We start from the raw sequence: 26441 nt of genomic DNA on the forward strand, positions 1-26441 counted from the left end.
AAAAACGCAAGCAAAAAAAAAAGGAAAAAAGGGAAACAAAAAAGTTGTGTATAGGTGGAACTTTTAGGGAAATGGGTTTCATTCAAGTGCCTTCCTTTTCGCTGAGGTATCAGGGTAATGGGCGAATCGAAGACGTTCACCTGTTCATGAGATGCTTGTATCAAATATGGTATTTCAGAGGGCCCTGGGGCTGCTGTCTGGCCTCATGCGTAGATTTTCTCAACAGTGTGGTTTTATTCTGTGCGATCTTTTTTCTTGCTTTGATGTTTGACTGGTCTGCCGCGCTCAACTGTGACGAGGTGAGCTGCGGGAACGTTACCTTGGTGCATGGCATTCACCTGCCAACTATTTTGGGGACGAATCACATGGTGCTAGCCTTTGTTTTGCTATTATCCTCGTTTATGGCTGCCTGCTACGAGTTTTTAAAGTTTGTGGAAACGTGTAGCCTGCAGAGTGAGCTTAACGGTATGCTATGTGGATTTGTTAACTGTGGTTACATCACGCCAGTTCATCGTTTTCTTCATATGTGTCGAGCCATGCGTGCACGCGCGCACGGACATGAGGAAATGCACCTCACTGGCGAGCCCAAATTTATAGGTGATTTGAGTTGGGGAAGCTTCTTGGATCTTGTTTGTGAGCGGATACAAAAGGATCGGGCATTTGGTGTTGTGGCATACAAGGAGTTTGACAGTCTTCGAGCGGTTCAGGCACTTATGGTGTATGACAACTACTTTATTGCTCTCCACCAGCATGGTATCCTTGAGAGGGGTACATTGAAGTATGTGGATAACGATCTTCTTAAGATCCTTATTTGTGGACTGTTTGACGAATTCAATACACTGAAAACTGGAAAGAACCAGGTTTCACTGGTTCGGTGGCAAGTTCTCAAGTATCTTGCCTTTTACGTTTTGCTATATCCCTTTGTTGTGACACTTTCTCTTCTGCGTGTGCTTGTCAAAAATGCTGCTGTCATGCGTTCTGATTGGGGAAATTACATGACAAGGGACTGGAGTAATCACGCACAGTGGACCTTTCGCCTGTATAATGAGGTTCCGCATATTCTTTCCGCGCGATTATCCATGGGGAGAATGATAGCGGTAGATATGGTATTGAAGTTACAGTCATATTCTAGCACTGAGCGTTTTATTCGCAGGACGGCCTCTACGATCGTTTTTGTCACTGTGGTACTGTCATTTTTGAATGCGCCACTTTTTATTTCTGGATCTGTTGGTGGCATTCCCTTTGTCTGGTGGCTCTCTATTGCACTTGTGGCCTTCACTATTTGTGCAGAGAAAGTTCCTGTGCAGCGGGAGTATAATTATCAGGCGGATCTAAATAGACTCATTCTGCAGCTGCACTACTGGAAAGACGAATGGTTTTACTCGGGGGAAAAATTTTACACTGCACTGACGAGAGATTTTTTGAAGAGCCGTTTTTTTGTGATTATTGAGGATTTGGCGCACACTTTCTTTATGCCGATAATCCTTCTTGGGGTGTTGTTTGACGGAAGCATAAGTGAACTCGTAGATGTTGTTTTTAACGAGTCTGTGAGTGTGGACGGACTGGGTTCTGTTTCAAAGGGATCTGCCTTTGAATTACTCTGTGGCGATGATGGGGACGACAACGTGACTGCGTCGTATTTCAACGAGAAGTCTTCCAAGTCCATTGCGAGTTTCTCCTCCATTTACGCGGGTTGGTCGGCCAAACGTTTACAGGCGGCGGCGGAGACGGAGATGACAGAAACGACGGAGTCAGGCGTCTTTTCCAGAAAGGCTCTTGACACCTTAGTGAGAAATTTGCATGAGGAGATAAATGCGCAGAAACACACTGAACAACCACGGGACACCGCTCAAAATTTTGTTGGTGCTCCTACTGATTCTGTGCATGAAGGATTTTTTCAATCGAAATTATGGGAGCAAAGTAATGCTCACGAAAGGGAGCAGCTGTTTGTCTCACAGGTGATGAGCTCGCATCTTGCTGAGTCTTCGTTTCCGGGTCAACCATCTTCTCCATTTTCTTCGCGCAGGATGATCAGAGAAGGTGTGCCACACGATTCGGCTCTGTTTCATACGGTGACATCGTTGGAAAGACCGGATTATCGGAGTTCAGGCATCTAGTGCTACAGGTCACCTGCATGAATTGTGTCATTGCGGTTTCTTTTTGGGTGTTTTTCTTGTCTGCATTTTCTTTTCTTTTCTTTTTTTTTTTTTCCTGTGTGTTGCATTGAGCGCAGTATCAGTTGGCCCGCATATATACACATATGCGATTTTATGGGTAATATGTATGTACTCCTACGACTGGGGTTTGTGGAGGGTCCGTTCCTTTCATTTCCCCTTCTTTTATGGCCCTTTTTTTTCTCCTGACGACAATTCTGTGCATGATGTTCTTTTCTTTTTTTTTCGTTTTCGATTATGAGGTTTCGTTGGAGATTCTTTGCGGCTGTCTCCTTTCTTAGTCGAGTGGGATGTGGATATGGGGTGTTTGAGGCCCATGGGCGGAGCCGCTGCGTGGGACTGCGTTTTGTGTACTGTTCGTTCGGCGGGGTTTCTCTCTCCCTCACCTTTTTTTTTTTTAATTATTTTGTAACCCGAGTTTAACTTTTTTATTTCTTTTTGTTTTTGTTTCAATCCATTCATTCATTCATTTTTTATTATTTTTTTTACTTGTTCTTTTGCATCCGCAAGCAGATGGAGCAGTTGGAGGAGCAGCTTGATGCGCTTTGGGATGAGAGCCGGACAAAGAGGCGGGCGAAGGTGGATGAGCTTAACGCTGCGCTCGTTCAACGCGTACGTGATGGTGTCGATGCGACGTTGCAGAAGGTGCAGTCAGCCCTGGCGGGTGAACAGGCGGAAATGGAGAGAGAAATTGACCGACTGCTTCGCATGATAGACGAGCTGGCCGCAGGCGTTGAAATGTGGAAGCAAAAGGCCCTGAGCTCCATGGATTTTATCGATAAGGAGCAAAAGGCTCTTGGGAGCATGGTGCAACAGTTATCTATCCGAACTGCAGCCCGAAAGGAGGAAATGATGAAGCGACAGAGGCAACGTTTAGAGGAGCTTCGTTCCGCGTGCATGGAGCGGTTTAAGGAGGTAGAGTTGAGGTTTTGACCCAACATCATCGTTGTCATTTCATAAACGGCAGAGTGCCCATAGACGACAGAAATGAATTACAATATTGCAATTCACGTTGTGCGTGCCTGTGATTGTCGTTTTCCTTACGTGTATAAGTGTGTTTATTTGCATTTCTGTCTTGCGAATATCCCTGGCAATACCTCCCAGAGTCTGATGGATGATTTTCTGTCCTTTTTTAATGTTTTTTTGTTGGTTGTTTTTTTTTTTTTGTGTGTGTGTGTGTGTTTGCATAGATTGCAGTGGGTTGGAAAGGAATATATACGTATATATATATATACATATACATATATGGCGATGCCAGGATTGCAACGAGTTCTTGCTGCATCGGGTGGGGCTCATGGTGCTCGGGCATACCGCAAATTAACGGGTGCCGGGGTTTTTTTTCAGCCGTACCTGCTGCGGGCAGTGGAGGAAAAAAGAGGGATGTGGTCCTGTTCGGCATTACAACTGCGAAGAAAATTTGTCGTGTCTGCTGCCTTTGCGAGTGCCATGACACACGCACGACGATGGCAGAGCAGCACGGGGGCGGCAGATTACTACACTCTTCTTCGGGTGAGGCCTGACGCCTCCGCGGATGAAATCAAGGCGTCGTATAAGAAACTTGCTTTGCAATACCATCCCGATCGCAACAGCGACCCAGGGGCCGAGGAGATGTTTAAAAACATCTCGGAGGCATACCATGTGATTGGCAACAAGGAGCGTCGAAAGGAGTATGACGGGAGACGTGCTGCTTCCTCCTTTTCAGGCGGAGGCTCTGGGAGCGGGTTTTCTACCGGATATGCTCAGCAAAGCCCCCCGGGCTATCAACATATGTCGAAGGAGGAGGCGGATCGTCTATTTCGCGAATTGTTTGGCGGTATGCGAGTTGATCAGATATTTCGCGATTTTGAAGAAGAAATGCGACGCAGCAGTATGGGCGTTAGACAGGGCCGCACTTCATCGGAGTTTGCTGAGAATGAACAGGCCTTTCGACCCTTCTTTCGCGGTGGGTCAACCCGTGTCTTCACAGACGCCCATGGGAATCGTATGGAGGAGCGTGAATTTCAGGACTCTCGTGGGACAACATTCAAGGTGCGTACGATAAGCAGTGAAAATCCGAATGCCAGCACCAACCAACGGGTGGAGGAGTTTTACGGTGCCAAGGCAGAGGGCAGCCGTGATGGCAGGTTTCACTATGGCAACTCCTCGTTTAATGTGAACCCTCGTGGTGCCACAAACGACTTTGGTCAGGCAGTTTTTGGAGTGAGGACACACGGGAGACATCCATTTGTAGGCATGATGATTATTGCCGCATGGGGAGTCGTCATTGGTACGTTTTTTTTGGCTGTGTTTGCATTTCTTTTTTCCCACCCCATTTTTACCATGTCCGTACTGTTTCTCATATTTCTTGGGCGGATGCGTCCCTTTTGGTGAGTGAATAAGGAATATTTTGGCCTTTCTGGTTACCGCGTGTGGCTGCGGTTTGGACACCACTTTGGCGGACATTTTGTGCATCCTTTACCTCCACGCCTCATTTTTTTTTTTTTTTGTTCCTGTGTTTGTGTTTGTGCTCTCCTCCCAAATATTTTTTTTTCTTACCTCGGGCGCCGGCCCTGCCAGGGATTGTATTCGCTGAGAAAAACCGCTTTATGTTTTCTTTTTTCTTTTCCCCCATTGCCCGCCGTTTCCAAGAGAAACACAATACTGCAAAGAGGGCGTTTTTGGAGGAAAAATACGCTCAAAAAGTACAAGAAAAACAAAGATGAACCGCCTTCATGTAATCGAATCCCACGAAGGAAGCAACGGTCCCACGGTTGTAGTTGTGGGCTCCTGCTTCCTGGACTACATCGCCTATGTGGACCGCATTCCGAGGATTGGGGAGACACTCACATCCAAGAGCTTCTCTAAAGGATTCGGTGGGAAAGGCGCCAACCAGGCTGTGGCTGCCGGCCGACTTGGCGCGCGCGTGGCCATGGTGGGTATTGTCGGCTCCGACGGCGACGGTGACGAATACATTGCGAATTTTAAAAGGAATGGGGTAGACACAACGAACGTGTACCGGGAGCGCAATGGCGCGACAGGGCTGGCCATGATTTTTGTGGACACCAAGACGTCAAACAACGAAATTGTGATTTGTCCCAACGCGACACATGCACTGACCACCGAATTCTTGCGTCGTCAGTCGGACAATTATAATCGTTTTCTTTCGCAGAGTTGCCGTTTTCTCATCTGCCAGAACGAAATTCCTCTTGAAACGACTCTTGATGTGCTACGAGAGGCACACAAGCGCGGTATTTACACTGTTTTCAACTCCGCCCCAGCTCCCTCGTTGGCGGAAGTGGGGGTTATTAAGCCGTTCCTGCCGTACGTTTCGCTTTTCTGCCCGAATGAAGTAGAAGCTGCAATGATCACCGGGATGGAGGTGAGCGATGGGGCGTCCGCTGCCAAAGCCGCGAAAGCCCTGCAGGCACTTGGCGTGCGGAATGTTGTCATCACGCTTGGCGCGCAGGGTTACGTCATTTGCGAGATGGGATCAGAGCCGATGCATGCGCCAGGCCTTCGTGTGAAGGCTGTGGACACCACGGGCGCTGGCGATTCCTTTGTTGGGTCGATGGTGTACTACATGTCGAGGGGCATGTCGCTTTCAGAGGCCTGTAGGCGGGCAAATGTTTGCGCTGCGTTCAGCGTGCAGCGCAAGGGCACCCAGAGTTCTTACCCCACACCCGACGAACTCCCTGCGGACGCTCGGGCGTAAATTGGGTTTAAGAAGCGGGAAGAGAAGTTACGTGACAAGGGAAATATTTGTGAAACATGTGAAAAAGAAATAAATTTAGGGGTCATTTGGCCGTTTTTGCGCATAGACGTACCATTTCACGCAGAAAATGGGCCAAGTGTGACCAACTTTTTTCCTACCTCCCTGTGACTAGGGGTCAGTCTGCGTTTGAGGGAGACGAGGTGTATTTGAGGGAATACAATCGGTTCGGAAACAATCACGCGTTTCCGTATAAAATGATGTGAGGGCATGAAAAACAAAAACAAAAAAAAATGCAAAGAATACGGCGTCAAAAAACACGTGAAAAAGCAATTTGCTTTATATTAAGAGGGATCGATGTTGACGGGGATTATTCTACAAGCAAAATGGGTCAATATATATATTGATTGTGTTGGGAGCTTGTGAAAAGAATGATTGCGAGAGGGCTGGCCACCCGATTTAATATGCACATCCTGATAAGACGAAAACATTTATTTACAATTATTTTCTCTCTTACGGTTCATTTGTAAGACCGCAATGGGAGGAGTCAATGAACCGATAAAGTCACGACGGATTTGTTCTTTTTTTATTTTTGTCGTTCCACTCGGCCCCTTTTGATTCCTCCCACCTTGCGGCGGTGTCTTGTGGCAGGAGGACCTTAAATTCCACCAATTTTTAACTAATATAAACATCCCCAATCCGAATAGAGCGCAACATGTCACGAGAGCGGCAATTTGAATAAATCTATCTATCTATATATATACTTGAAGCAAACATGGAGGATATGGCGAGGCCACCGCCTCTCCTTTACCTTTTCTTTCTTGTCCTATTTTTATTTCTTTAGAGAGGTTCAGGATCTGGCTAGCAGCCCAGGCGGATGTTTTGCGTTTTTTATTATTGTTGCGTTTTCCGAAGTTTTTTGCCTGTTTTTTCTCCTCAAATAAAATTTGCGCATATTTGGTAGGCGGGGGTGCTGAGATGTTCTTCATGATGCCACTTTGTATGCAATCTCACTGCCACTCCTCCCTTCCCTGCCCTTGTCTCTCCCTGTATTTGCACGTACTTGTCTTTGCGTTTGTGTGTGTTTTGTTTCCTGCTCTGATTGTATGTTTTTCTCTCTTTTTTTTTTATGCGTTGCCGATTGGGATCCGCCCAGTTGAAGGCAGAGTTCGCTGCGGAACCGCCCGGGGATAACAAGTAAGGAAAAGGGTGGGAAGGTAAAAGGGGACCACTGACGCACAAAGAAAGAAGAAAAGAGGTGTGAGTGGGAGAAGAAAAGCAGTCGGAGAGACAAACGCCGGAGCGAACAGGACTTTCTCGCCGGCACCGCCGCTACCAAAGTGGAAGCGAAGCAGAATAAGAGAAAAGGGAGAAGGTGTTGTTTGCCTGCGACAGCCAACTAGAGGAACGCCACGGAAAGAGAAAATGACCGAAGTATGCGGCGAGGAGACGCTGGTGCCAAGTTATCCGGTTTCACCAAGGCCACGGCGACAGCCCATGGCGTCGCTTTCAACCAACCAGCGATCGTATTCGCGGATGAGTTCGAAGGGAATCTTTGGCGATGAGTCTCCGCTCCTGCTTTCACCGCTTCCAAAGTACCCAAACCGTCGTCGAAGTGTCACATTTGCCGACGAGACAGAGGCGACAGTGAGGGAGGAGCGGCCGTACTACACAGCTTGTGAAACGGGCAACACGCCAGGTAAGCATCTGTCGGAAAGTCCTTTTAGGCGGCCCATTATAAAAACAACGTCAAGAACAAATAACGCTACCGATGCAGTTGTTGCTGTTAACATGAACCGGCACAATGACACCACATCGCATGCACCGGTAGCACCCGCAACTTCCCCGACAATCAAACGGGGACGTTCCAGCAGTCGACAGCGTCGGGCTGCACGTCGGCATCAGGCTGAGTTATATCATGGCTTCTACGATGACAGCATTGTGGAGGATTATGTTCTCAAGGCAAAGAAGGAGATTGAGGGAGAAGAAGAAGAGAAAATTGTGGAGGAAAATTTAAAACAACAGGAAAAGGAGCTTGCAGAGGCTGAAATGAGGGCAGCCCAAGCAACAGTCAAAATCAGTGCGTTGCAACAAGCCAAAGAGTATCTTCTTGCCACGGCGAATGCCCGATGTTTCTCTCCCGCGTGCTCGAGCTCTGAACGCCGGGATAGTGGCTTTGCTTCTTCGCGATCGTGCCACCACTCCTTGAAGAAGGAACCCAGCCTAATTCAGCAAGCGGACGGAGAAGTAGAAGAAGTAGGGGATATTGAACAGCAGCGTCGTCATCCACCACAAAAACCTGTCAAGCATTCCATGCCATTAGTTACGCAGATGGATGATATGGATGAGAAGGGCTCAGGCAAGCGTATTCGACAAGTTTCATTGAAAAAGGGAGGTCATTCATTACCCATTCGACACGACGGCCAGATCCACACGGAAGATGATGATGATGACAACGAGGATAATAATATGAGTAAGCGGAAGAAGACAAAACTAGAGCGCATCATTGCTCGTGCGATCGAGCAACAAGCAAAGCGTCGTCACGGAAAACGCAGTGTGGTGGTCATCGACTGGGACTGCGATAGCTGTGGCGAGTTGCTGGCGAGCGACGCTGATGTGGAGGAAGAGGAGACCGATAATGATGATGAAGAGGTGGCGATGACAAGAGCGGCAGCGCGGAGCTGTAAGGAACCAATGTCGAAAAACCCCAGCAATGCTGCTTCCGCTTCCGCTACTGCAGCGTCCGCAGCCTCAACGGCATCGAGACAAAAGAAACAATCCACTACTCGCCATGTGTCGGTGCGTGCTCCTTCACGAAAGAGGGGCGCTAACAGCGCAAGCGTCGCGCCGGATTTGGGGGCGGACTCACTTCTTCTCGAGGAGGACCAGCCGGTGTTGCTTCGCCGTCCTGCAACCAGGCGGCGTGCCCCCACACGGTCCATCTCTTACATGTCTCCTGAAGCGGAGGATGATTCCGTGCCTGATCACGCGGTGGATGTGTCACGCAAACCACCGCGACGGACTCCAGCCCCGAAGGCGGCAGGAAGGGGTAGCAAAGCACCTGCTCCCGCGACAGGAACGGCACTGTCACCGCATCGTTTTCCCTCTTCGGTTCCTCCTTCAGTGGCTGTTGCGCATGTTTCCCAGAGCTTTACATCGGCCCGACACAATTCGCATGCAAACGTTGAACCGCTGGACGATCCGCCTCTGCCGCCAGTCAATTCACGCCGTCGATGCCGCACTACTTCGGCGGCCTCGAGACCACCGGCAACGGTGACTTCGTCAGATGACCCGATGGCTGTTTTCTTCAGTGCAAGCTTCCCCAGTCCGTCCAAGTTTGAGGAAATGATGTTGGCTGCAGGTGGCCTTCAAGAAACACGAAAAGTGGGACGAGGGCATCCGAGACAGCCGGCACTTCTTTTGCCCGACTCCATTTTGCGCCGTCGTTGACGGGATAGAAGAAACTCAAGGAAAGACGTGAAAGGACGAGACAACACGAAATGCGAAGTGTGTCGGCCACACAAACAACGCACTCGTGTTTGAATGGCGGCTGTCTGCTTTTCTGCTTTGTTATTTGTGTAAGTTTGACACACAATTTTATTTTCCCACTCTTTTTTTGTGCATGTATCACTGTTTACCGGCAATCACAAATATAATGTTAGAAGCACACAGGGGCATTAGATCTTTAGACACGTTGGTTTTTGTGTCGGGATAGAATTTCTTTCTTTTTTTCTTCTTTCTGTTTGCGTACACACACAACCTACCAATTAAGAAGAAAAGAAAAGCTGTGGGGGGGTTTTAGATTTGTGAATCCCCCGTCTTACCACCTTTTGGTTTCCTTTTTTTCCCCCTTTTTTTTTTTTTTTTGTTCTTTCTGAACATCGCGGCATTTTTTTATGGGTGTGTGATGCGGGTGCGTAGAGTACGCGATCTGCCGCGTTCCCCTTCGGTCTCCATATTATTATTATTATCTTTTTTTTTTTTCAGTCAAAGCTAGAGAAACCCATGCGAACACACCACACGCTTTTCCTGATTGTTTCTCGTGTCACATTTGTCGGTATAATGCCCCGTTCCAGGAATATTTAGAAGGTAAGAGATGGCAACACAAAATACCGCAAGAAAATATGGAAATAAAGGGAAGACGGTGAGACAAGAGGGGTAATAATTTGAATGAAGAAGAGCGAAGAAAAGGAAAAGGATCGACATGTAACGAATAAACACACAAGTAGAAGAAAAAAAAAAAAAAGAGGTAGAATAAATCAAAATCTTTGTACTTCTCTAGGGGGTGGACAGGTGAAATGAAGAAGGGTTTTTTTTTTTGGCCTCGGGAGAGGGAGGGTGCGTGGTGGGAGAAGAAACATGTGGGATTAGTGGTGGTGGCAGTGGTGTCTGTAGGAGACAGGAGCTTGTACGTTTATTTTATTTTTCATTTTTTGTTTAGATGATAGAAGTTCTGTTTTCATGCAGAAATTTTTCTTTTTTTTTACCTTTCTGTGAAGTTACCATTGCATGAGGCAAGGTTTTCACAGAATGCGTCTTCAGTCTTTTTTTTTTTTTTTTTTCTTTTTGATATTAACTTTAGTTTTGTTTGTTACCTGCGCACTACGCGTCTATCTTTATCTAATGTTGTTTTTGAGTCTTTTTTTTTTTTTCTTTTGTCTGAAGCAGAGGAAAGGGAAAAGGAGTGATGTCGGCGTTGCAGCCGTTGGCTCTGCTTGTCCCAAAGCAGATCCAGTCTCTTGTCGTGGACGGTGGTGCTGAAATTGTTGTGGAGAGGCGGTCAGACGAGAAGAGATGTTTATTTTTGCGTTTTTTTGACGAAGCGGAGCGGGAGGAGGCGGTTCGTGGAAAATCCACGTGCGCCCAAATCCATGAAAAGGTTCTTGAGGACCTGAACTGGGCACGGTCGACACTATGGAATGATAGGAGACTTCAACAGTATTTGTACAGTAGGGACTGGATGACGTGGCCGTCGCTCCCAGAACTATCGAGCATGGTGGAACTCGTACGATCGGCGAAAGAAACCGATGAGGTACCCGACTTTTCTGGTTCAAATGCCCTCAAAAAGGCATTGGATATTATTTATATGGAGGCGACGTATCCTGGTCTCCATGCCTTAAAAGAGGAGAATCTTGCGGGTACACTTCTTGCATTTGGCACGACAAGGAGAGATAACCGTATCGTTGGTGATACGATGCATGCACTTTTGGGCAGAGGTGATGAACAGCGTATTGGAAGCTCGTTGTGGGTGTTGGATCTTAAAACACCCTCATTTACTCCTGATGAAGCTATACTACTTTCCCTAACGACACGTGTGCGAGAAAAGTGTCTACGGGTTATGCAACCGGAATTGGGCGTTGCGGACTGTGGGGGCTCGTGGAGTGCCGTATTGGCAGCACACCGTCGTGGAATAGACGAACTTGGACCGCGTCTTTTCTGTGGCATTTCAGAAGGGTTGTTACAGTTTGCTATGGCGCCGGTATATCTGGCAAAGGCGATGTGTGAAGCGGCAGAGAGGGGGTTTCGGGTCCGCCTTCGTGTCGGCATTTATTTAACCGTATTACAACGAACGGAGGTGTTTGTCATGACGCGCGGGTCTTGCCAGAGCGTTGCTACAGATGACAAATTGGAGGTGAAAGCTGCATTTGTGGAAAGGACAGGCCGATCATACGAAGCCTGTGTTGCAGCTGGTCTTTTCCTATATTTGTTGGAGGGAGAAACGTTAGAGGTTGCGATTCGTTTGCGCTTTTTAGGTCCTCTTGCAGGTAAATTCGATATCATGGAGACAATGCCACTCACCGCCACGACGCAAATAACGCCTGTCCTGGTGCGGCACAATCCCTTTGCCATTGTGCATGGCCCGCGGGTGGTGGGCACGTTCCCGGAGAATTGCGAAGTGCGCAAGGCGTTGTCAGACCTTCTCCTTTCGCGTGATTCTTCTGCACTTCCCGCCACTCCTGAGCCCTCACAGCAGAGCATGGCGATGAAGACGAATTATACCTCTGCGACACTAACGGGAGAACAGCTCCGTCGCGGCGTTGACGATGCAATTTTTAGGACGCTTTCTCAGGGACCCATGACGAGGGCTGCACTAAGCGCTCACGATAATATGGCGAGGTTCCGAGGATTGGCAAACTTTGAGGCGATCCTAAAGGACTCCTTGAAGCGGAATGCCGTGCACCAAGGAAAGAAATACTACTTGAGGGAGTGACGCACACCAAGCCCGTTTTGTTTTGTTGGACTTCTCCTGTTTTTTGATGTGTTGTTTCTTGGGCCCTAAGCAATGGTAAGTTAAATAAATACCACGTGCAAAGCCGAAGGGAACTTTGAAGGCTTTGATGCCATCCATTTGTCATCCGTGCTTTCTCGTTCTCTTTACGCTTGCATTTGTTCTCTCCGATTAGTACATACGTGAGTGGGTGTGTGCCACATTCTTTTCGTTTTTCTTTTTTTCTCCGTGTGTGTGTGTGTGTGTGTGTTTTGCGCGGCCGCGTTTTGTTTGGTGCTGCTACCTTTTCTCTTTTTGTTGCTTTTTGGTTATTCTGTTGCCCCCATTGCCTTTCAACACCCATTTTTTTATTTTTTATTTTTACTGTAACGTGCTGTTCCAGCACGCATTCCTTGGCGGTGGTGTGGGGCATAGTGAGGCGGGTGCATCAATGGGGAAGGGTGCCCGATCAAAGCGCGGCCCTCGTGGGCCTGCAAAGAAGCAACACACGCCGAGGCACCGCGCTGCGGAAGTGGACCCCGCTCTGGTCGAGTTGTACCGCAGCACACGGCAACCCGTGAAGAAGAGTCAACTCTTCGAGCAGCTGCGGGAGCAAAAGAAGGACGCCAAGCGTGTCCGCCGCGAGGCGCGGGAGAGGGAGCGGAAACAATTGAAGGAAAATGCACCAGCAAAGGCGATCCCAAAGACGAAGGAGCGTCTGCGTCGTCCTGATGTCACAATAGTTGAGGAAAAGGACGACGCTGAGATTGTGCGAGACGAGGCGGATGACGAGTTTGCGGCGTACTACAACGAGGCACGGAAGCCCTCTATTCTCATTACAACCGGTGAGCATCCTTGTTTTCGTACAAAACAGTTTGTGAAGGAGGCGCTATGGCTATTTCCAAACTCCACCTATCGCCCGCGTAAAGACTACACATTAAAAGAAATTACACAGTTTTGCATCAACCGTGAGTTCACCGATTTAGTCGTTATCACCGACCGACTGAAGGAGCCTTACAATCTTATCATCTCACATCTCCCAGAGGGCCCCACGGCGACGTTCCGCCTATCAAATTTTATGGCACACGCACAGCTGAAGGATCCAGCCCCGCGGACCGAGCACTACCCAGAGCTTATATTCAAGAACTTTGACACACGCCTGGGTCGTCGCATTCACCGCATGTTGGAATGTCTTTTTCCTGCCACTCGGGACTACGCCGGACGCGCCGTAGCAACATTTCACAATCAGCGTGACTATATTTTTATGCGAACGCACCGTTACATATTTGATAGTCTGGAAGCCGTACGTATCCAAGAGATGGGACCCCGTTTTACGATGCGGCTGCTTTCGTTGCAGTTGGGAACCTTTGACACGCAGTTTGGGGAGTACGAGTGGTTTCGCAAGAAGGAGCATGACTCAGACAAGCTCGAGTGGTATATATAAACCACGCATTCCCTTTTTTTTTTTTTTTTTGGAAGTTTCAATCGTGTAAAAAAAAAAAAAAAAAAAAAAATGGATGTATGCGTAGAAGAGTTTATTATCAACGTGATTGTATTAATTGTCTGTTGTTTTAAAAAGAAGCAGCAGCAGCGAAAGAACAAAATTGAAAAAAAAAAACATTTGAAGCTCTGGGGCACCGAGACACATGCACATATGAATATGTGTTGGCAATTTTTTTTTTTTTTTTATGCCTGCATCAATGCATTGTCTTTCTGTCCGTTCTTTTAACCGTCATTTTCTTTTTTTTTTTTTTTTTCTTTCTTTGTCTTGGGTTTGTAACGTGTAGAGAGGAGCCGAGGTGCGGCGCAACGGCTCTCTCTTTTTTTTTTTTTTTTTTCTCTTTTCTCTACAATGAAGTCATTAGCTACAATACGAGCAATTGTGGAGGAGCTTGCTCCCAAAAACCCGTACACAGGCTTGAAGGATCTGCCTGAAATTCCTCGTCCCGAGGAGTCTTCTATCCCGCGTGAGTTGCCATCGCTACAACAGATACCGTATGTGCAAAATGTTCTGAATATGCTTTCTTACAACTTTCTTCCGCAGACCTTTTTCTGCTTGGAGAAGCACCGGTCGCTGGATAGCATAATGCTTACCTCTAAGGAAATTCTTGCAGAGGCGCTCCCAATACGTTGCCTGGAAGCCACTTTTGTCGGCCTGTACCTCACGCACGGGATGAAGGGTGTAGACCGTATTCCTCTCTCGTTCAAATCTCGAGCCAGGGGAAAGTCGTTCCATCATATTGTTCTTGTTATTCGGTGCGACTTACTTTACGGGGCGTTGGGCCTTAGTCGTAGATCGACCCTCATGGACAAGCCAATGATGTACAAAAACCTGTTTGAACTTATCATGGAATACAAGGAGCAATATGAAGCTATTGGCCACCAGCTTGTAGATTTTAAATTAGGTCTTTGTGCTAGTCACGAATCACACTCGCGGAAGGCCCCGTGTTGGCGCTACATTGCGGTAAGTTTTGCAAAGTGGAATTCACCGTTGCATTTGACATCACCACATCCGAGTGATGAATTACCAACAAGCGAGAACAGCAAAGTGTCGTCTGAGGATGGATGTGCCGAGGAACCAAGTGTGCTGGCAAATGTTTCTAATCTTCTGGATCGCTACTCGGAGCTACTGACCATCATTTCGGCACAGTATGAAAAATGCACCACCCCTTTTCTCCATGGATCAACGCGGGAATCCCATCCCATCTGCCTAAGGGACCTTCATGAAATGGAGGAGACAACGGCACGTCAGGAGAATATGAGACGTCTGGAGGCAATTTGCAACGGGCGCTTGCCGTGTCTTGTTTTTGACGTGGGCACAAAAAAACGTGCTGCCTCACGCTCTACCTCAAAGAAACGCATCGAAACGAGCCGCAAAACCGCGACTGTAACGCGAACTTCCGCCACAAAATGCACTGCAGCCGCCACGAAAAAGTATTCTAAAAAAGATATCCCTGCCGACGGCCAAAAAGAAACACAACACAAACAGTCACAAATGGAACAGGAACAGGAGCTGCAGCAGCTACCACTCGTCATGGAGCACACATCTTCCCTTTTTTCTTCACTTGCTTTGAGTGGAAGATTAAACAATAGTACGAGTGTTACCCAGAGGAGTGAACGCAGTGGTCTTTCCCCATCAAAAAGGCATTCGCTTCCTTTTTTAGAGAACAGAAGCAACGAATTTGGTTCGTTGGTTAGTCAAAATAGTGACAGTTGGGGGATTCCATTTCTTCCATTTGATGTAAACGGAGTGAATTTTCATGATCTTTTGTAGTCACTGCCTGGCAACATGGTTGAAGGTTTTTGTGACCGACATCAAAGTAGGGTTCAAAAGAGAATGTGCTGAAGCATTTACGCGTTACAGCGGTTCTTTTTTTTTTTTTTTTTTTTCTCTTTTTTCTTGCGTGTGTTTGTGTGTGTCTGCTTGTTTACTATCATTATTATTAATGTTTTTTTTTGTTTTGTTTTTTGGTGGATCTGTCTGGGTTCCACTGTCCTTGTTTTAGTTTTCCCTCCATCCTCTCTCTGTCTTCCTTACTGTCCTGTGTGCGGTATTGCACTGCGTGTTTCAGGGGGGATGGAGAAGAGGGTACCGAATGGTTGTGGCGGCGACAGAGTGAGCGGGGAAAGTGGGAAGAAAAACGAAGTAAATATTTGCCGTGGTTTCGAAAATGAGATGCCTCGTAATTCTCCCTGAGAACGGGCCTGGACATTTGGAAGAGCGTGGGCCCATTTTGTTTCATTGTATTTGTTTAGTGTGACTACAGGAACAGTTTTGATGTTTTGCTCCTTCCTTTTCATTGCATTTATTTGTGTGGACGTTGAAATGAATTTCTTTCTATGGATCCTTTGTCTGTGCATAATATATACATATACATATATATATATATATATTGGTGAAAGGACTTTTTAAAATGTCTTTTTGCTGTTGTGAGATTGTTTTTTATTTTCTATTCATCCTTTCTCGTTATTTCTGCCGCAGCTGTTGAAGTTATTTTTCTTGTGCATTGTTTAGGCTGGGGGGTAACAAATAGAGTGATGGGGGTCCCAGTTTTAAACTCGTTGCGTGATGGAGGTCTTGTTGTCAGCGGAACACTGGCGTTTCTGATTTGTCTCGTGGCCCAGCGAGCGAAGTTGCATCGGTATGATGCAGCCATCCTCGACATACGCACACCCGATGATACTCGAGTGACACGTTCGTTTTTTGGTGACTTTCTGTATGTCGCGAAACTGGCATTGCCTACGGTGTGGTGCAAGGAATTTGCTGGAATGACCGTATTTATTATACTTTTTTTGGTGAAGTCAATCCTGCACGTGGCACAATCCAACGCTAATGGACAAATTTTGAAGGCTATCGCTTCTGATACCCCAGAGAATCGGGTACAAAACTTTTTTCGTGTGCTTCTCTTGCGCGCTGCGGTCTCGATGATGGCGGCGGTTTGTAGCGGCTCCATTGAACACCTACGGACGTTACTTATTGCTTGCTACCGTGAGCGTCTCAGTCGATACCTGCAACGCCGATTCTACAGCCATTTGTTGTATTATCAGGCAACTGTCTTGGACGGGCGGCTTGAGACGGCGGACACGGTCATTGCGACATATTGTGGGGAGTTTGCCGAGCACTTTGCGGAGCTACCGTACTACTTTCTGCTCCCCATGTTTGGGTGCATGACATCGATGGTTGTGTTAACAAGAAATGTTGGGGCAAAAGCGGCGGGGTTGGCGTGTGGTGCGGTCGCAATTTCTGTTTTGATTCTCCAGAAAATCTCCCCTGCTTTTGGGCGCATCCACGCGTCTTTACTTGCCAGGGAGGAGGATTATCGTCGCATGTTGACAAATAGCCTGAATAACGTGGAGTATATTGCGATGCACAATGGCGGCAGTTACACCCGGCAAAAACTTGAGAGGCAACTTGGCAAACTGAAGCGCGCACTGGACCACTTTGCCCTCGCAAAGGGACACTTTGATTTTCTTGAGATTTCTTTTTCGGCTCTCTTACAGGCCATTTCGAGTCTTGTCATATTCCGTGGCGCACACCAAATGAAAACGAAAAGCATGAACGACATCTATGTGGAGATACAATGCATGCAAGACTTGATTGAAAATGTAAAGAGTTTTGTCGTGAATTTCCGCGAGGTTTCCCATTTGTCCACCTTCACGGTGAAACTGGCGGAGTTTGACTCGACCCTTACGAGCATCGCAGAGGGATGTTTTATCCGTTCTTCAGGCGCATCACCGAAGAGTGATTGCAATTCCGATTTCCCTGTTAGTTATACGCATGTCAATTACATTGTCCGCCCTAAAGGGAAGAAGGATTTTACGCTTTTTGCCTTTTCCAACTTGAAACTCATGACGCCGGCAGGACAGCTGCTTTTTAATGACCTTGATCTTGAGATAAAGAGTGACCAGGATTGGGTGATTTTGGGCGAGAATGGCTGTGGTAAAACGTCTCTTCTTCGTATGATTTCCGGGCTTTGGCGCCCTACGGAGGGGAGTTATTCGATGGAGCGGGGAATCAAGTTGCTTTTTGCCCCACAGCATAGTTATATGGTACCACAATGTACTTTGATTGAGCAGGTTCTTTTTCCAATTGTTTCAAATACGCTGGGTGCGAAGGAACTTGACTCGTTTAAGGAAGCGATCAGGCTCTCCGGATCGCACTCAGTGATTGATGTGCTTGGTGGGTTTGATAGTCCGTATGTTGGTGCCGATCCGAGAACGGCCGATGACACGTACGATTGGGATTCTCTCAGCGGCGGACAAAAACAACGTATCACTATGGCGCGTGTTTTTTATAATATTTTGACAATGGACCGAAGTGAACAGACTCCTGTGGTTCTCTTGGATGAGTCCACATCCATGATGGATGAGACGGAGCAGGCGGTGTTACTTAATCTTCGCAAATTACAAGTCCGCATGATCTCCGTGACACATCGTGAAGAAGTGATTACACACCACACGCATGCATTGAGGATCCTACCAGGGGGAAATTGGACAGCAACGCCGGTCACTACACGTGTGAATATTGACTAAACGTCGAAATGCGTTGAAGTTATGCCCATTCTGAAGACCCTGCGTGTTTTTTTTCCCGGAGAAATATAAAGAAATGTCCTTCTTTTTTTTTTCTTTTTTTTTTCATTGTGGTGTCCAAATGTATGACAGCTTTTTTCTATTTTTCTAGTGGGTATTGTTGGACATCTTATTATTTACTTATTTCACTTGCCCTTTAGACCTGCGAACATCTGTGCCGCAGAATACAAATCGGAGTGTAATAACCGCCATAAATTCAAGGCAAAAAAAAAAAGGAAGAGGAATAACCTCGTAAGAGAAAAGAAACTTAAAGAAAAATGGACAGATTGCATTTCTATTTCCGTGCGCGTTCGTGCATGTGCAATCAATCTGTTCTTGATTTTATTTTTCCTGAACGAACTTCTGAGAGCCTGCGGGAGGAACGGAGTAGGCTAAAATTTGTATGTTAAAAATCCCCAGCACCTATCATATCTCCGCCTCCCAAATGTTTTCATTATGTGCGCTCTGTTGCAAGGTGGATGTTTTCAAGGGGAAGGGTGTTTGTAGGCGGAGTTAGTTAGTGGACGGTGTCCACGACGCAACCCACACACATTTTTTGAGCTGGGGTGATCACCGTCAGCCGCTCGGGCTAAATTGCGCAACCCAAAAGAAAAGATTTGTGCCACGTCCCCGGCACCGGGATATCGTCCTCTTGGACTGAGGAGAATTAACTCACTATGTACAAAATTGGTTCGCAATGAGCGGCACTGTGCGACAGTCGGGCTACTGGGCCGCCACCTCACCACCAACACGTCGTGCGGTTGACACCTTTGGTGGAAACGAGTTGGCGCACCGGGCGACGGTGCTGTGGGCACAATTGGCGCCGGGGAAGAACGGCACACGACCATCTTTTCTGAGGGCCACAGCATCGTTCGGCGCACCCATCGCCGTCGGGTTGCGTTGCGGGAGAAGGAGGATTGCTTGTCCCGACGAGGAGTGGACCTGTGCACTTTTACTCCCTGAAGTGGATCCGACGGCGGATGAATCGAACGGCACACGAGTGTGTTGACGATTTGTGGAAGGACACTGTATTACGATCCGTCACCTCGAAGAGCGGTGGGAACGAATTGAATTTGCGGAACCCCGTACAGCATGCGCTGCTTGTGAAAAGGTCGGGTAGTATTTGTAGAGCCATGGGGGGGCCTGTCGCGGGGTGGGCCGGCGGTGTTGGAGGGCAACCCGCGATGGAAGAGATACAGACATATATATGTATATGTATATACTAGAGGGGGGAGAAGAAAAAAATAGCAGGGAGTATGTTAAGAATTTGTAATTTGACGAATAAGAAAATTGATGCTCTACGCATTTTATTCTCTCTACGTTTGAAGCAGGGATAAAGTAGAGAAACACATTTTGATGCTTTTTTTCCTTGTTCACCTTCATTTCCTTTTTTTTTTTTTTTTTGTATGTGTGTGTGTGTGCGTTTTTTTCCGCAGAGGCTCAATCTTTTTGTTGTCGTTGTTGTTTTGGTTTCTCTCTCGTACTGTGTTCTTCTGCGAGGGCCACTTTATACTCACCTCTCATGCTCATTCTTTTATTATTATTATTTGGCAAAATTTTCTGCTTCACTGCACATACACACAAACGCACGCACAACGATAATGAAAGGGTGTCTCATGGACGTGCACAGTCGGTGCTGGCTCCACGTTGAACACTCCGCCTCTTTCAGCTTTGACGCCGAAAACCCCATCAAAGTAGAATCCATTCATGTCAGGCTCACTTTGAAGACTGGGAACGAGGAAGGTATAATGCCGAGAGGAGGAGGGGAAGCTAAAACGTCCGAAATGAAATGTGTTCTTTGGGCAAAATGTGTGCCCACAATTACTGTTGCTGACAAATTGTTTTGTGACCAGCCACCATTTATTGTGGCATCATTTCTTTTGGGTCCGGAAGGAGTCGCAACAGCAACATCTCTCAGTTGGGAAATAGGGGAGAACGTTAGCGTTTCCATGTGCCTTACAGGACTCACTGAAACACCGGAGTTCTTTTTGACACCGAGTGAAGAGGCACTTTTATGCCAAACAAACATGAATAATGCTATGGAACCTGTAAAGGAGGCAAATACCTCACCACATCTTGAATTGGAGTCTATTTACAACGTTACCATCACTTTTGCCGGTGTCAAGGCGAATTGGGGGTTTCAACAGTCGATATGGCAGCCATTGCTTTGTTTTCGTTGGTTTGAATTACAGGGACATATTCGTGAGGCAACGGTTCCATCCTTACCACTTGAAAAGCGAGGAAAGAGGCTTAACGATACGAGGGCAACAAAGAGGCGGATGATCACCGGTGATATAAAGGAGGCTTCTGCTGTTTCTTCTTGTGGAAATTATGTTTTGTGGCGAGATGGTACTTTGGGACTGCGGCAGGAATTAGTACCTTATCACAGAGTGTACACCCCAGCGAACGCAGAAAAGCGTGTTCGAGTTCGTAGGTTCCCGCATCGATTTGCAGACATTGTGGGTGAGATTCCCTTTGGGAGTTCGGTTGAGGCCATTGGCCGTCAGGTGGATGGATACACAAATGAGACATACGTCTTGGTGATACTTTTAGGAGCACCCGATGCGGCGACTGTGGCAGAGACCTATAATCTGCAGTGTATCGAGCCTAACAAGTGGATATGGGGTTGGTCAAAAATTTCCTCAAGAAGCGGGCTCTTACTCTTAGTGGAGGTGACGGACACTGCAAGGTCCTCTTTGCCTGATTATGGGCGCGTGGAGCGGCTAGGGGAGCCAACGTACTATACCTCCGTTCGTGAGGAGCGTAGTGTTCGCATCCGCAGCGGGCCTTCACTAAGCGCCGACGTTGTGAAGCATCTTGAACCAAACGAAGTGAAGGTGGCAGTCGCCATTCACCATTTTACTAGTATTAATGATGATAGTTCAGTGAGGCTGTTGCAACAATTTGTGGAATGGGAGGAAGGTGGCTTTTCTCTTCTCCGTAATAATGATCGAGTGTATCTGGTACCGGTGCATCTCCAACAGCAGCCACGCCACTTCCCTGTTTGCCCCCGCCCGGCACCAAATTCGCCTGAAATAATTCCGCTGCATCGAAAACGCTGCCGTACCGTATCGCCCGCGAATAATCGAAAAAGACCGGATACAGGAACTACACCACCACCGGATCTTTGGAGTCCTGCGGACATTCCAGAGACGCTTGCTGCGGGGTTAAAGAAGGGATCTGTTCGATTAGAGGAATTACCGAAAATTAACCTCAATGGGAGCCCTACCCATTCGTCAGCCTCTTCGAATTCTTAATAATTAGTCCTTTGACCTTCGTCTAATTATTCCCTCAATACATGACTATTGCGAAATATAAACCAACACAAATAATAATAATAATAATAATAGACATCATAATCACGCAGCGTTTACACAGCGTCAGCATTTTTTTTCTTTTGTGTGTCGATTGACGCTGCTGATGTCCGCACGCTTCTGTTTCTCTGCCATTAATAATTCTCTTCTTTATTTCTTCCCTTCTTTTTTTTTTTTTTGGTCTCCAAAAACGACAAAAATTTTTTCTTACTGTAGAGGCTTAGAGCAAGGGATTAAGGAACTGAATTGCACATCCGTATTGACATCGTTTTTTTTTTTTTTTTTATTTGTTTTGTTTTGTTTTTGTGCTTGCAAGATAGGTATCTCTTGCCGAAATGGCGGTAGCAGTTGGTGCTGAAGCTCCAGACAGCGACAAGGTGTTCCATGACACCGTCTTCATGGAAAAAAACAAGCATATCTCCGACCGGTGGGTTCGCATTGCCGAACTGTACCCAGACGGCATCAGCCAGCCTCTCCTTCCAGCGGAATTTTCCCGTGAGCAGTTCGGACAGGGCAATCACTACGAATGCTTCATGCTCACAGCCCTGTCCACTCTGGTGCGCTTCCCCAGCGTAATCCAGAACTGCTTCGTCTCCAAGCACGTTCGACGTGACGGGCGTTACACGTTCCAGTTTTTTCGTGGCAGGGAGTGGGTGAAGGTGGAGATTGACGACCAAATCCCACTGGAGGAGGATGGGGAGCTTTACATTCGCTCGCCCACGGGGCACTGGTGGCCCCTGCTCCTTGAAAAGGCCTATGCAAAGTTTTATACCGGCTACGAGAATCTTGAGGGCTGCACACTGCAGGAGACGTACCACGACCTGACTGGCAATCCCGTGCTCAACATCCCCATTGACGCGAAGCTTGCCAAGGCCGCTGGAGCGGACGTAACGGAGGGCCACTACTGGCTGGATTTGGCGCAGAAGATTCAATCCGGACAGTTCGTGGCCTCTGTATTAACCAAGGACATGGAGACTGAGAGTATGGGTATTCAGCGCGAGCAGCAGTATGGTGTGCTCGAGATCTTTTCGATGACAGGCACATCGTCTGTGAACGACATTGTTATCCATTTGCACAATCCCTTCGAGGATGAGGAGTTCATCTACACAGGTCCCCTGAACAGCAAGGATTCACAGTGGACGCCCAAGTTACGCGCCAAATACAGTGTGGACGATGAACGCTCCCTCTTTCTTCCACTCAGCACATTTCTGAAGATTATTAATTCCATGCAACTGTGCTATGTTTCCACGATAGATGGCGATGCCACATACTTTGATGACGAATGGAAAGGTGAGACCGCAGGCGGTAACCCCACATGTGTTACATGGCGCAAAAATCCCCTATATAGTATCAAGAACCTCGGGAAAGAGTCTGTCTCTTTTGTAGCAATTATTAAACAAGAGGATCAGCGGCGCCTTTGGACTTTAGAGGATGAGGACTTGAGCTACCAACAGTGTGGAATTGTTGTGTGTCAATACACTTACGCACAGAAAGTGCCAACATATTTTGTGACTGGCAACAACCACAAGCCCATTTACAAGAGTTTGTTTCTGAATTCTCGTGAGGTGGCGAATGCCGTTACGGTTCCCCCTAATTCTCTATGTTATCTTGTGCCCTCATGCATGTCAAAGGGATCTGAATCAAAATTCACCATTGCTCTTTACAGAATGAAGCACCAGGATTACACTAACTTTCACGTGGGAAAACTATCTGTTCCTGATATGATGTGGGATCGTCCAATAGAAGCTAAAATTCAACTCCAGATGCGTACAAAGGATCGTGTGGACTTCTATGTTGACCAAGAAACCGACGTCCACATACTGATGCATCAACTAAAATCGTATGTGAGCCCTAAAACGGGGGGCGATGCCATGGCCCAGGACTATATGGGCATGTACCTGTACGACGACACGGACCGCAAAATTGGTGGTGTGCACGCTGCAACAAACTTCAGGGAAACAGGCATCGTCTATCACCTTCCCCGAAGCGGCCGCTACGCTCTCTCCGTCACATGTCCACGTGCGAAGGGAAAGGTGCCCGCGCTCATCACGATTGTCGCCTCCTATTCAGCCAACAGTCGTCTTGTCGAAGCCCCAGAGGATGCAGGCATGTTTGAAGATGAGGACGATGACATCGACGAGGGAGAGGAGTCTGCGGCACGGAATAACCCCATCGACTACATGCCCATCAATATGCCTCCGTCAAAGATTACGGAGCTTCCTGACAGCACAACGCCGTTTGAGGACAAGCGGTTTATGGTCGACAACAAGATTATCACGAATGATCCATGGATCCACATTGGTGACTTGTATCCGGAGGGCAAGACACTGCCGCTTCTTCCCGATAAACTTAGCCGTGACCAGTTTGAGCAGGGCGAGCACTTCGAGTGCTGCTGCCTGACGGCCTTCGCGACACTTGTGGATCACCACCCCGATGTACTCCCGCAACGTGTTTGTGACAAAGGAGGTGCGAAAGGATGGTCGCTACACCTTCCAGTTTCACAGGTATGGCCAGTGGGTGAAGGTGGAAATCGACGACCGTATTCCGCTGACGAAGCAGCAGACCTTGTTCTGCCGCTCCCCCACACGGCACTGGTGGCCTCTGCTGTTGGAGAAGGCGTGCGCCAAGTTCTACACATTGTACCAGAACCTCGAGGGGTGCACACTGCAGGAGCTGTACTACGACTTTACTGGTTGTCCCGTGATGAACATTCCGACCGACCTGAAACTCGCGAAGTCTGCCATGTATTCAGTTGACGACCCGGAGTTTTGGCTTGACCTTAATGAAGATTTGAAGAACTGCGCCTATGGAGCTACTGCACGTTCAGGGATCGGAAGCAATTTGGGAATTCAAGAAGACCAGACGTATGGTATTCTTTCTGTCATCTCCACAAGAAATTCGGTTAACCCCGAGCTTTCGGACTTGTTGGTTATGATTTACAATCCGTTTGTTGAGGCCGTCTACACTGGTCCTATGAACAATGAGGATATACGATGGACCCCGGAATTGCGTTCCATGCACTCTCCTGAGCAACGGGATACAATCTACATGCCCGTTGGTATGTTTCTTGAGACTTTTTCCAGCATAGAGAAGGTTCTGATTCGTGGTGTGGCGTTACCTGGTTGGCATTTCAGCAGCGAGTGGGGTGAAGGCACGAATGGCGGCAACCCTACTCTTGTGACATGGCGCGAGAATCCACTTTATGTGGTGCGAAACAATTCTGAGGAGCCATTGCAGATCATGGCCATGATTGGTCAGCCGGACCAACGACACAAACTTCACCTATTGCCACAACAGGAGTTAGATTATATTCAATGCGGTCTGGTGCTCTCTCAAAATACGGACAAGACGATGATTCCCACCTATTTATTGACAGCGAATAACCACCAAATGATTCACAAGGGCCTTTACATGGACTTCCGTGAAGTGGCTAACCGAATTGTTATACCGCCAAATTTTTTTGGATATCTTGTTCCTGGAGCAATGTTTCACGAGCAAGGAAGATTTCTATTGTCTTACTGGTACACCAACGTAGCTGACGAAAAAAGGTTGAGTATTACTCGACTTAAAGTGGATGTGGCACGTCATTTACCGGCAATTGCTCATGTCACACTGGAAAGCCAACAAAGGAAGCGTGTCGATTTTATAGTAGATACTCCAACTGACGCGCACATTCTGCTGCGCCAGGAAAAGCCGTATCGTACTGCCAATTGCTCAGACGCGATGACAGAGGATTTTCTTGGTATGTACTTATATGACGAACATGATGAATACCTAAGCGGTGTTGCATCCGCTACCAATTTTCGTGAAACTGGCATCGTGCATCACCTTCTTGCCCCTGGCCGGTACGCTCTTTCCATTACATGTCCGCATGCCAATGGTCCTGTTCCTGTAAGGGTAGAGATTGTGGCGACAGAGGAGGCTCACGTTCGTACAACTGAGCCACCTATTAACGCCGTAAAACTTGAGGATGACAATGACGAACTCAACGAAGAAAACATTACTCCTCCTGTACCGCAGGCGTTAGTAGGCTTGACTTCAAGAAAGGCGTCGACACGTACGACATCAATTTCCTCAAGAATTCCGAGTATTCCTGTGGAAATTGATATTAGAAACCAGGACTTTTCTTTTCTTGACCCAGCACCGGAGGGCATCCCAATTCAGGACATGCTTCTTATGGGGGATCCTGCATTTGCCGCATCTGCGCGTGAGCGCATGAAACTGAAAAGAAATCCTGTTGCGAATGCGAGCAAGATCAGTGCCCTTGAGGAGGAGATGGATCAACGTGCTCATGTATTGGCTAAGCAGTTGCGTGCCAAAGAGCGCACTTTCCTTGATCCAGAGCCCGAGGGTGTTCCACTTGAGTTGCTTTCATTAAATGAAAATGAGGCCTTTCAGGAATTGGAGCGAGAGCTTCGTGCCCTAAATCACAAACCCCGGAAGGATGCCAAAGCAATACTTGCTCTTGAAGATGATTTGTTTGACCGAACACACGTGCTTGCCAGGGAGCTAAAGGAAAATGAACGGAACAACTTTTTGGATCCACAGCCCGAGGGTGTGCCGGTGTCTGAACTGTCGTTGGATTTAGACGAGCCGTTTCATACGATGGAGGTGGAACGTCTACGCCTTCGCCACGAGGACCCGCGCGCAAATGTGACAAAAATAAAGGAGCTGGAAAATGCATTGAATGACCGTGCGCAGGAGTTGGCACGTTTGCAGCTTCGCAAGGAGCGGGCTTTCCAGGATCCCGAGCCTTTTGGGTTTTCCTTGGAGGAGCTTGGGTTGGGTTTTGATGACGCGGTTGTGCGTGGCGAGGCGCAACTGCGTGAGCTGAGGAAGGAACCGAAGAAGAACGCGGCGGCGATAAAGGCGACGGAGGATGAGATTTCCAAATTAGTGCGTGACATTGCTCGCAAGAAGGCTGCATTGGATCGCGCGTTTCTCGACCCCGAGCCGGAGGGTCGTCTCGTGGGGGAGTTGCCGCTGGA

The 26441-nt window shown here is 47.7% G+C and overlaps 10 protein-coding genes and 1 pseudogene across 10 annotated transcripts, besides 35 other annotated features; all 11 read left to right on the forward strand.

Annotated features, from left to right (window-relative positions):
• Nucleotides 1-43: part of a sequence feature (A-rich) that runs on past the window's edge.
• Nucleotides 1-2820: part of a sequence feature (areas merged during assembly that could not be assigned to a particular haplotype. This can correspond to areas where the two haplotypes were merged or to regions with more than two copies in the genome that were merged during assembly.) that runs on past the window's edge.
• On the forward strand, nt 72-2117 carry Tc00.1047053506925.450 (hypothetical protein, conserved; the record flags this gene model as incomplete). The annotated part of the gene is made up of 1 exon (XM_816496.1): nt 72-2117. One exon carries the CDS (start codon nt 72-74, stop codon nt 2115-2117), a length of 2046 nt encoding a protein of 681 aa, XP_821589.1.
• Nucleotides 2183-2213: a microsatellite.
• Nucleotides 2563-2673: a sequence feature (T-rich).
• On the forward strand, nt 2688-3107 carry Tc00.1047053506925.460 (hypothetical protein, conserved; the record flags this gene model as incomplete). The annotated part of the gene is made up of 1 exon (XM_816497.1): nt 2688-3107. One exon carries the CDS (start codon nt 2688-2690, stop codon nt 3105-3107), a length of 420 nt encoding a protein of 139 aa, XP_821590.1.
• Nucleotides 2821-2956: a sequence feature (areas merged during assembly that could not be assigned to a particular haplotype. This can correspond to areas where the two haplotypes were merged or to regions with more than two copies in the genome that were merged during assembly.).
• Nucleotides 2957-3965: a sequence feature (areas merged during assembly that could not be assigned to a particular haplotype. This can correspond to areas where the two haplotypes were merged or to regions with more than two copies in the genome that were merged during assembly.).
• Nucleotides 3386-3421: a microsatellite.
• Nucleotides 3420-4544, forward strand: Tc00.1047053506925.470 (heat shock protein DnaJ, putative; the record flags this gene model as incomplete). The annotated part of the gene is made up of 1 exon (XM_816498.1): nt 3420-4544. One exon carries the CDS (start codon nt 3420-3422, stop codon nt 4542-4544), a length of 1125 nt encoding a protein of 374 aa, XP_821591.1.
• Nucleotides 3966-4234: a sequence feature (areas merged during assembly that could not be assigned to a particular haplotype. This can correspond to areas where the two haplotypes were merged or to regions with more than two copies in the genome that were merged during assembly.).
• Nucleotides 4235-5391: a sequence feature (areas merged during assembly that could not be assigned to a particular haplotype. This can correspond to areas where the two haplotypes were merged or to regions with more than two copies in the genome that were merged during assembly.).
• On the forward strand, nt 4873-5865 carry Tc00.1047053506925.480 (ribokinase, putative; the record flags this gene model as incomplete). The annotated part of the gene is made up of 1 exon (XM_816499.1): nt 4873-5865. One exon carries the CDS (start codon nt 4873-4875, stop codon nt 5863-5865), a length of 993 nt encoding a protein of 330 aa, XP_821592.1.
• Nucleotides 5392-5398: a sequence feature (areas merged during assembly that could not be assigned to a particular haplotype. This can correspond to areas where the two haplotypes were merged or to regions with more than two copies in the genome that were merged during assembly.).
• Nucleotides 5399-11001: a sequence feature (areas merged during assembly that could not be assigned to a particular haplotype. This can correspond to areas where the two haplotypes were merged or to regions with more than two copies in the genome that were merged during assembly.).
• Nucleotides 6278-6547: a mobile genetic element.
• On the forward strand, nt 7288-9312 carry Tc00.1047053506925.490 (hypothetical protein, conserved; the record flags this gene model as incomplete). Its single annotated transcript, XM_816500.1, has 1 exon — nt 7288-9312. One exon carries the CDS (start codon nt 7288-7290, stop codon nt 9310-9312), a length of 2025 nt encoding a protein of 674 aa, XP_821593.1.
• Nucleotides 9691-9738: a sequence feature (T-rich).
• Nucleotides 9818-9846: a sequence feature (AT_rich).
• Nucleotides 10407-10430: a microsatellite.
• On the forward strand, nt 10550-12073 carry Tc00.1047053506925.500 (hypothetical protein, conserved; the record flags this gene model as incomplete). The annotated part of the gene is made up of 1 exon (XM_816501.1): nt 10550-12073. The coding sequence occupies one exon, from the start codon at nt 10550-10552 to the stop codon at nt 12071-12073; it is 1524 nt and encodes a 507-aa protein (XP_821594.1).
• Nucleotides 11002-11022: a sequence feature (areas merged during assembly that could not be assigned to a particular haplotype. This can correspond to areas where the two haplotypes were merged or to regions with more than two copies in the genome that were merged during assembly.).
• Nucleotides 11023-14445: a sequence feature (areas merged during assembly that could not be assigned to a particular haplotype. This can correspond to areas where the two haplotypes were merged or to regions with more than two copies in the genome that were merged during assembly.).
• Nucleotides 12320-12341: a microsatellite.
• Nucleotides 12433-12454: a sequence feature (AT_rich).
• Tc00.1047053506925.510 (RNA processing factor 1, putative) lies at nt 12522-13514 on the forward strand (the record flags this gene model as incomplete). Its single annotated transcript, XM_816502.1, has 1 exon — nt 12522-13514. One exon carries the CDS (start codon nt 12522-12524, stop codon nt 13512-13514), a length of 993 nt encoding a protein of 330 aa, XP_821595.1.
• Nucleotides 13562-13584: a microsatellite.
• Nucleotides 13806-13835: a microsatellite.
• Nucleotides 13891-13915: a microsatellite.
• On the forward strand, nt 13923-15344 carry Tc00.1047053506925.520 (hypothetical protein, conserved; the record flags this gene model as incomplete). The annotated part of the gene is made up of 1 exon (XM_816503.1): nt 13923-15344. One exon carries the CDS (start codon nt 13923-13925, stop codon nt 15342-15344), a length of 1422 nt encoding a protein of 473 aa, XP_821596.1.
• Nucleotides 14446-14639: a sequence feature (areas merged during assembly that could not be assigned to a particular haplotype. This can correspond to areas where the two haplotypes were merged or to regions with more than two copies in the genome that were merged during assembly.).
• Nucleotides 14640-16848: a sequence feature (areas merged during assembly that could not be assigned to a particular haplotype. This can correspond to areas where the two haplotypes were merged or to regions with more than two copies in the genome that were merged during assembly.).
• Nucleotides 15438-15472: a microsatellite.
• Nucleotides 15933-15964: a microsatellite.
• Nucleotides 16109-18103, forward strand: Tc00.1047053506925.530 (ABC transporter, putative; the record flags this gene model as incomplete). Its single annotated transcript, XM_816504.1, has 1 exon — nt 16109-18103. The coding sequence occupies one exon, from the start codon at nt 16109-16111 to the stop codon at nt 18101-18103; it is 1995 nt and encodes a 664-aa protein (XP_821597.1).
• Nucleotides 16849-16916: a sequence feature (areas merged during assembly that could not be assigned to a particular haplotype. This can correspond to areas where the two haplotypes were merged or to regions with more than two copies in the genome that were merged during assembly.).
• Nucleotides 16917-19240: a sequence feature (areas merged during assembly that could not be assigned to a particular haplotype. This can correspond to areas where the two haplotypes were merged or to regions with more than two copies in the genome that were merged during assembly.).
• Nucleotides 19241-19444: a sequence feature (areas merged during assembly that could not be assigned to a particular haplotype. This can correspond to areas where the two haplotypes were merged or to regions with more than two copies in the genome that were merged during assembly.).
• Nucleotides 19445-23785: a sequence feature (areas merged during assembly that could not be assigned to a particular haplotype. This can correspond to areas where the two haplotypes were merged or to regions with more than two copies in the genome that were merged during assembly.).
• Nucleotides 19756-21396, forward strand: Tc00.1047053506925.540 (hypothetical protein, conserved; the record flags this gene model as incomplete). Its single annotated transcript, XM_816505.1, has 1 exon — nt 19756-21396. The coding sequence occupies one exon, from the start codon at nt 19756-19758 to the stop codon at nt 21394-21396; it is 1641 nt and encodes a 546-aa protein (XP_821598.1).
• Nucleotides 21467-21488: a microsatellite.
• Nucleotides 21722-21758: a microsatellite.
• Tc00.1047053506925.550 lies at nt 21789-26441 on the forward strand (annotated as a pseudogene).
• Nucleotides 23786-24775: a sequence feature (areas not merged during assembly with more than two copies in the genome that could not be assigned to a particular haplotype).
• Nucleotides 24776-24842: a sequence feature (haploid, non-Esmeraldo-like haplotype).
• Nucleotides 24843-26441: a sequence feature (heterozygous, Esmeraldo-like haplotype).

Source organism: Trypanosoma cruzi, genomic scaffold (genome assembly GCF_000209065.1).
Source record: "Trypanosoma cruzi strain CL Brener 1047053517123 genomic scaffold, whole genome shotgun sequence".
In the NCBI taxonomy this organism is placed as follows: Eukaryota; Euglenozoa; class Kinetoplastea; order Trypanosomatida; family Trypanosomatidae; genus Trypanosoma; species Trypanosoma cruzi.